General features: G+C 39.3%; 1 protein-coding gene across 2 annotated transcripts; it reads left to right on the top strand.

The window, feature by feature from the left end:
• The first annotated feature begins 152 nt into the window (after positions 1 to 152).
• On the top strand, positions 153 to 8,506 carry zbtb39 (zinc finger and BTB domain containing 39). 2 transcript variants are annotated; one of them, XM_077218712.1, is made up of 3 exons: positions 153 to 451; positions 3,307 to 4,821; positions 5,723 to 8,506. In XM_077218712.1, exons 2-3 carry the CDS (start codon positions 3,340 to 3,342, stop codon positions 6,614 to 6,616), a joined length of 2,376 nt encoding a protein of 791 aa, XP_077074827.1. In that variant the 5' UTR covers positions 153 to 451; positions 3,307 to 3,339; the 3' UTR covers positions 6,617 to 8,506. The 2 variants fall into 2 exon arrangements, with proteins under 2 accessions (XP_077074827.1, XP_077074828.1); XM_077218713.1 differs by having other exon boundaries at positions 163 to 332.
• Positions 8,507 to 8,557: the final 51 nt, after the last annotated feature.

Below are 8,557 nucleotides of genomic sequence, written 5' to 3'. Positions count from 1 at the left end.
GTTATATCTTCGTGATCTTCGATGTTATGGTTAAATACATTCATGATATTACAAAAATATGAACGTAAAACCAGCCAGTTTAATAACTGCTAAACGCAATTTTGAACACAAACAAACATGTTTGCTCAGGGAATGTGGACGTGTTTTACAGTAGCACGCGAAAGCAAGATCCATGGATTTCCATGGGGGGCGCTCCTTCTTAGTGTTCGTTGTTGAATTTGTTCAGTCCTTTATGGCACAATGGCCGTGTATTAAAAAATATAGTGAGCACTTTACCTTGGACAGTAGTTTTGGGCATCACAGATACGCCCTGACACAACCGAGTGATCTAGGTAAGTTAGGCAGCTTACTAGGCTTTGAAACACCGCCTTGTCAATGCAGGGACGACTGTCTGGGCTAACAGGATCCGAGTTGGATTATTTATCTATCGCAACCTAGGAGCTCTCTCTGGGTTAGCAAACATTTGAGTTGTTATATGGTTTCTGAATACTAGTTAGTGGCACATCGGTCTGTTTTATTGCCACTGCGAGAGATGATGCTTACGTGCTACTTAGCCACACATGCTAATGGAATCCAACGGTAACCGGTTAGCTACGACTAAACGAATGTACTTAATAAATATGCATTGAGCAGTATTATTACACCCTAGATTGTGTTCTGCACATATTTAAATATACATTTTCGTTACGGAGGGATGGCACATGTTGTGTTAACCCCCTAAACACAAATCCTATTTGTGTGTGGACTGTCTTTGTTAGGACACCAGTTGTTCAGTATCGTTCATGTGTGAATTTTATTTTTTACATTTGTGTATTTATGAATTGTGTGTTTGTGTATTGGTTTTTAATTACACATACATCAAACATATCTAAAGCTATCCTGACTTTCTGTGTTGAAACTAGTTGGTGATAAATGTAAACTTAAGTTAAGTGTGTAATTTCATGTGTAACGTTAGTGGAAAAAATATATTTTATTAAACGTTAGTTAGTTTTTAGGGGGATATTGGCAATGTTTTATAAGACGTGCACTTTATTTCAAAGAATGTTTGACTTCATAATCTTTCATCACAATAATTGAACTAATTGAAATAATTGAATCAGTAATAACTTACTCTGAAACGACATTACATTTGGCTGACGTCACCAAGCCCTCTTATTTTTCAAGCACCGGTCATATCGGCGATTATCTTAATACAATAGGGCTTCTACTTAACTAATTCTGTGCAGCATATACTAATAATAACAGATACTGTTTAAAAATAAATAAATAAATTAAATAGTAGACATTATTCTACGCTAAATGTTTCAAACATAAATCGGACGGGCTGAGTGATTAGGTCATATGACAACAATGTAGTGTAACGTTACTACCCATAAATACCACGGCCTTTGCCTTTCCAAATACCCACACTTGCGGTCTTTGTACTTTTAGACCATTTGTCTACTTACATGACGTATTTCCTGTATTTGGCAAAGTGTTCAAGTAGGCTCGAAGACCGCAAGTGTCTGTAGAACGTTTTATTACCCGATGGGACACACTTATAGTGTTGCAAAAATGCAAGTGTTTACAGAGCATAATTTTGATTTTCAATCGTTTTAAAATAAACTTCTAAATGTCTGGTCAGTAGTCCCTGTGTAACATAAGACACCATTTCAAATTGTGGTGCTTCTAGTGATAAAAAGCAGTTGCAAATGTTGTACAAAATACACACAGCCTACTCCTCTTTGCACCCATAAAATTGACACTTTTACAATTTGTTTTACTACCAAATTACATGTAATATCTAATTAATTTAACTTGCAGTGGAATGTCTTCCTCTTTATCTGGCGATTTCGGGGCACGTGATTTCCCGAACGTAATGCATGATGGTATACGGTTAGCCTTGAATACCACTCTGATGCAGCATTAGTGTGAGTTTAGTGTGCATTAAGGGCACTGCACTTTGGCATTTTTTAGACATGGGACAGTCTTGCGCACTTACTTCCTGTCGTGTGCATGCGCTCTCAAGTGGCCAAGACCACAAGTGTTGGTATTTGGAAAGGCCCTACCTATACCGTACTATAGGTGTGTTCATGCCATGTCATAATTACATAATTCAGAAATCACTACACTTAGCTTCATTGCTTTCCATTCATATGCAAAAAGTCTTGCATTTCACTGTGTAAAAAAATTGAAAAGTTTTGCATTTCGCTGTGTTCCAAAGCTGTCAATTCACATCACGTGAACGTGTGACCAGTAGAAGATCGATACGTCATGGCGTGACCTCTTGGCTGAATTGATAGAACAACATTTTTGTAAAGTCGAGTAGATTGTGTATTTTTTTACATTTTGAGTGTATCACTATTTGATATATATAAATTCATGTTTATAAAAAAGATGCCATATCACGACCGTTGCAGCATCCAAACAAATTTTGCATGCTCAAAGTCTAGTGTAACCGGCGCTTTATACGTTTCTCTTGCACTATTAACTCCAAAATAAATTTGCAGTTGTTCTCTGGTACAAGGCATAGTTTTCAGATATTGTATTCTGAAAAATTTCTTAAAACTACGCCTTGTACCACAGAACAACTGCAAATGTATTTTGGAGTTAATAGTGCAAGAGAAACGTATAAAGCGGCGGTTACACTAGACTTTGAGCATGCAAAATTTGTAGTTTTCAGAAATTGTATTCTGAAAAATTTCTGAAAACTACGCCTTGTACCACAGAACAACTGCAAATTTATTTTGGAGTTAATAGTGCAAGAGAAACGTATAAAGCGCCGCTTACACTAGACTTTGAGCATGCAAAATTTGTTCGGATGCTGCAACGGTCGTGATATGGCTTCTTTTTTATAAACATGAATTTATATATATCAAATAGTGATACACTGTAAAAAAATACACTATCTACTCGACTTTACAAAAATGTTGTTCTATTAATTCAGCCAAGAGGTCACGCCATGACGTATCGATCTTCTACTGGTCACACGTTCACGTGATGTGAATTGGCAGCTTTGGAACACAGCGAAATGCAAAAGTTTTCCATTTTTTTACACAGTGAAATGCAAGACTTTTCGCATGACACATTCACATGCATATGAATGGAAAGCAATGAAGCTAAGTGTAGTGATCGAATCCAAGGACGTGTCGCGAACAGCTCCAAGTACACTGTCATGTGTTGTCATCTCTTATTAACGGTAATTACGGTGAAAGCAGCATAGTGATATTTCGCTCTTAAAGTACTGAATATAAGTGCATCTTACTATTATAATTTCATCTGAATCTTATGTCATAACCCTTTTTGATTCACTTCTCTTTGTTTCAGTCCAAATCCTGGCTTTGGTCATTATTGCCAGGCATGCGGATCAGGCTGCAGGGCTCTGGCCACGCGGCCCGTCTCCTCTCCGAGCTCAACCGCTGCCGTCTGTCTCGCCTCCTGTGTGACGTCATCCTCCAGGTTGGGGGCCGTTCCTTCCCGGCCCATCGTGTAGTACTGGCGTGCTCTTGCACGCACTTTAACAGCCTCTTCTCCAGAGGTTCCCGCAACCAGGATGGCGTTCCCACCACCTTCTCTCTGGACTTTGTCTCTGCCGCCAATCTCGAGAAGGTGTTGACTTTTATCTACACGGGTGAGATTTTCACGGATTTGATCAATGTGGGTGTGCTGTATGAGTTGGCGGAAAAGCTCGGCGTGAGGGAGTTGGTGAGCGCATGCCATGCCACCTTTCCTGACCTGCAGAGCTCCAGCTCTAGAGACCCGGTGGCCGATGGGGATACGGAAAGTGACATGGTGTCCGCCAACGCCGTGGCTGTGTCCGTTTGCTCATCCTCCGCAACATCCTGTTCCTCGCTCTCCTCTTCAGCCGCTCCTACGCCTGTAACTCCATCTCCGGTTTCTCAAGGCAAGAACGGCAGGTTGAATCGCTCCCACTTGGCCACCCAGTCACCTAAAAACGAAGACTTGCAGGTGCATTTGGGTTACAACCAGCAAGTGACCAAAAAACTGAGTCCTTCGGACAGTAACCATTCTGCAGATGCTCTTCCTTGTCTTGCTTTGCAGCTCAAGACTGAGCAGGAGGATGAAGAAGAAAATGCAGGAAGCACCTCAGTGGACCAGCTTGTTGTTAATGGTAGCAAGTCAACGTTTGGGTCTCAGGAACCATGTTCCATTCCTGATTCTTCAGCCCAGCTTGGAGGTGAAACCTGCGTCCCTTCGTCATCCTCCAGTGACCCCTTGGACAGTTTGCAGCTTGGGGCTGTTACAGGACCAATCAAAGATTCCGATCTTTTTGAGGAAGATGATGCTAGAAAGAGGCACTGCCTACAGGAAGAGCATACGGAAAGTGGCGATCAGTGGCGAGCACTTTCAGAGGACATTATTGAACTGAGCGACGAGGAGGAGCACTTCATCGTGGAGGATGAGGACGACGAGGACTTGATGTGCATTGAGAACGGTGAAAACGGGGCATCTCTTGGCCAGTTGGCGTCATCGCAGCCATGCAAATCATGCGGGATGCTGCTTCCGGTGGAAAACGACATCATACGAACTCACGCTGAGACGCACCTCTCGGAAACGGGTTCGTGTCTAGTTTGTGGCGCCTCCATCTCGGACCGTTCTGCTGGTGTTGCACACGCCCTCACACACGTGGGCATCTTGCTCTTTTCCTGCGACGTTTGTGAGGACCAATTCCGGACCGAGTCCGCATTGATTCTCCATAGACGTCAATCAGCAGCCAAATGCATCCCTCAAAATCCCGACCAACTGAACGGAGCCTCCCAAGGGCAAGCAGGGGAACTGCAGTGCACCATTTGTGCTAAATCCATGGCAAATGATTTCAAAGTTAGTGGAGCATAATTTTTTTATGTTTATAAGCCTTATACCGTGTCCTAATCAAGTGCAACGTGACAACTTTGAATCATAATGCTTGCGCCTTAATCATTAATTGAAATAAAACTGAAATTGAATAATATATAATTTAAATATAGAAAAATATGAATATATATATATATAACTTATATTTTTATATAAAAAAAACTTATTTACTAAATTAACTAAACCTAAATTAAATAAATTGCAGCTAAATAGAAATATAAAAACTAATACAAAATGACAAAAGCACCCAAAAAAATTATTAAAACAAACTAAAATGAGAATATAAAATAAAAGCTAATTCAAAAAATTGATAAATACTCAAATAGTTTAGTAACATATTTTAAAAAGGTACATTTTATAACTATTTATAAATTAAACATGATATTTATGTTTTATATACATATAATTAATCATTATGAAATGTCTATATATATATATATATTAATTATATTATTAATATTAAATATATAAATATTCTAAGTAAACATTGCTTCAAAGTTTTTCAGCTACTCAACAGACAGTAAACAGATAAAACAGCTGTATCAAATCATAGAGTAAATATTACAGCAACCAAACTATTTATTTTTATTTCATATTATTTCATATAGCATATGAGCTACCACTCTGTTGGTTGAATACTGCTAACTAACTTGTATGGAAGAAAATTACTTCAGTGAGATTCACAACTATCAAATTTTTGTAGATTAGTGTGTAATATTGCAATATTTTTATGACTGTAGAAAAATTATATTGTTTACAATTTTACTCCAGAAATCAGTTTCTTTAACTTTAATATGTCAATGAATTTTATTGATTTGTCTATATTGTCTATTGATTTGTCTATACTGGATTTGTTCATTTTCTTCAGGCGGTGAGGGACCACGTTCAGAGCCACGCATGCTTGAGGACATTACGCTGTGGAGTATGCCAGCTGTCTCAGCCCTCTCGATGCGCCCTCCTGTGGCACACACTAACACACCTTTTTCCAATTTACACTTGTCCAAAATGCGCCAATCCCTTCCTGGAGAGTGCACTGCTGGAGAGACACCTGTCTGTACACACAGAGGAAGGAGCGTCAGCGAAACGGGGCGACGGCAGTCCGGAAACCAGCGGTGAAGGCCAGGCCGAGCTGCGCTGCTTCCTGTGCCCGCAGACCTTCCCCTCCGAAACCGCGTTTCATTACCATCTCAGTGTGCATTCCAACGAGCTCCAGGGCAGCCAGATTTGGCCGGCCAAGCGCAAGGCAGACCAGCTCATCGAATACTCCTCATCCTCCTCCTCGCCTTTGGAGGCGAGCGGCTCGGGTAAAGCAGGTTTCAACTTGAGCATGGGCTTCAACCTGCAGGACAAAATGGCTCACGGGGGCGTCCCGTTTCCAGCCGGACTCGTACTGAACGGCAACTCCGGTGCTGGCACGGGGCTTAGGGAAAAAGTGTATCGCTGCCGGTATTGCGGCAAGCATTTCGCACATTCGGGTGAGTTCACCTACCACCTCCGCATCCACACAGGTGAAAAGCCCTACCAGTGCAAAGTATGCCTGCGCTTTTTCCGTGGCCGATCCACCATGATCTGCCACCTAAAGACGCACTCGGGCGCCCTCATGTACCGCTGCACCGTCTGCGGATTGTTTTTCTCCACGCTTAAAATGGTTTCCTCACACATGGAGGTCCATAAAGACCAGCTGCCGCCCGATTTTAACATCGAGGAGACCTTCATGTATAACGACCACTCTAAAGAGCCTGTCCCAAACCTGGACACCTGAACAACGTCGCCCTCCAAACGCTCCGTCACACTGTGTGCCCACGTTTACTTATTCAGTAAGTTGTCGAGGACAAGTGACCGTAGACCTAGAATGTAATGAAGTGTTTAATGTGATCGTCTTTGTGTTGCTGTATACAGAATGAGATTGATTCTTGTTTTTTAAAGACTAAATTAAGGGTAAAACTTTATTTTAAAAATGTAGTGCTGATTCTTGACCACTTGATGGCAAGAGAGACTGAGCAAAGTTACACGGCCGATCAAACGTTTGGACACACCTCTTCATTTTTAATTCTTATTTCCATTCTTTTTTTTACATTTTAGAATAATAATAAAGTCATAAAAGGTATGGAATAAAATGTTTTAAAAAACATATCAAACTATCTTATATTGTAGCTTTTTCAGACGTATGCCAAGAACGTCATGAGGTGCAGTGTTTGAACACTGTTGAAGGAGTTTACATGTGTGCTGAGCAGTGTTTGACACTTTTCTGGTAAAAGTTGTTCATTTAAAATGACCAATTAACAAAGAAATGCTGTTTTGAAGAACCATGTATAAACACATTATTATTTTCAGCCATTTAAAGGGATAGTTCACCCAAAAATGAAAATGTTGTCATAATTTACTTTCCCTCAAGTTGTTCCAAACCTGTATGAGTATCATTCTGCTGTTGAACATAAAGAAAGAAATTTAAAGATTGACGATAATCAAACAGTTGATGGACCCATTGGCTTCCATAGTAAGAAAAAAAACATTTGATTTGTAGTGTTTTAATAACAGTCATTTTTAACAGGATGTTGTTCCAAGTGCTGATGTGCGATTACCTCTATATACTCTTCCGGCAACTCTATCACAATAAGCTAAATGTCTCTGGTTATTCTAAAAAAAAGCACAAAGTAACCTTTGTGCTTACACGACGTACGCGCAAGTTGAGAATAAACCAAGACTTTGTTTTTACGTTTTCTGATAAATAAAAAGCAGTTCTCTAGGTCAAGAATATGAATAAATAGGTCCTTTTTTAAAAATAAAATAAAGGTACTTTTCTTTTACAGAATAGTTGTTATTTTTATAGTTGTGCAGTGTATCACTTGACGTTGACTAAATTAGAAATAGTTATGAGATGCAGTATCATATAGTTCGTATGTTGGGCATAAAGCAAAACACTTTGTTCACGTTGTTCATTTATTTCATTCGGAAAATTAAGAAAAGAGAAGTGAGTCAGACTGAGGTGCTAATATATCAGTCGGTTCACATGGCAGTGTTCACCTCCTTCACTCGGCACATATAAGTATTTTGTGCAAATGGTATTGTCATGAATAAAAAACAAATATTTTCTGAAAGCTGCAATGTTCTTCAGTATCGTTTTCCCAGCAGTTATATGCCCATTTTGTTAAGTACACTTCTTTCTTATATGGAACACTTTTAAATGTTTGTTTAAATATTTTTTTTGTTCACATCAAAATTGATTTGGTACCACAGTCCATTGATAATTGATGTTATTGATGAAACCACAAAGTATGTATTCAAAGCTGCTGGGACGTTGTGTTTGTTATTACCTTATTTGCAATGCACCACAGAAAAATAATGGCTGAAGAGAATGGCCTTATAAATTGCCTAGTTTTATCAACTATTTCACCTTTATCAATCAGTTTTATTTTTAGGAAGAAAATGCATATTATCAGTGCTTTCTTTGCAACTCTCTTTGATGTTGAACGTGTGATAGGAATGTCATGTTCATGCTACATTTTATTTTCAACATGAAACAATTGCCTTATATAACTTCAGTGTTATTTATATAATTTATATATGTTCAGTGTCATGATCAGAAAACTGTTAACTTTTACTACAGCTGCTGTTCTTGTCTTCTGAATAAAAACGGTACTTACAAAAACTAGTCAGGGAGTCTTGTCTTTTTTTAACAGTGAAGTTTGGTCATGTTCACAGA

The sequence above is a fragment of the Siphateles boraxobius genome, unplaced genomic scaffold, assembly GCF_051911475.1.
Source record: "Siphateles boraxobius isolate OS27281-9 unplaced genomic scaffold, OSU_SipBor_1 77, whole genome shotgun sequence".
In the NCBI taxonomy this organism is placed as follows: domain Eukaryota; kingdom Metazoa; phylum Chordata; class Actinopteri; order Cypriniformes; family Leuciscidae; genus Siphateles; species Siphateles boraxobius.
The sequence above is the reverse complement of the archived record's forward strand: the minus strand, read 5'-3'. Positions and strand labels throughout refer to the sequence as shown.

Coding starts and splice junctions, on each gene's coding strand:
- zbtb39 (XM_077218712.1), top strand. CDS start 3,340: ATGCGGATCAGGCTGCAGGGCTCTGGCCACGCGGCCCGTCTCCTCTCC. Junction 4,822..5,722: donor CCATGGCAAATGATTTCAAA/GTTAGTGGAGCA, acceptor CATTTTCTTCAG/GCGGTGAGGGACCACGTTCA.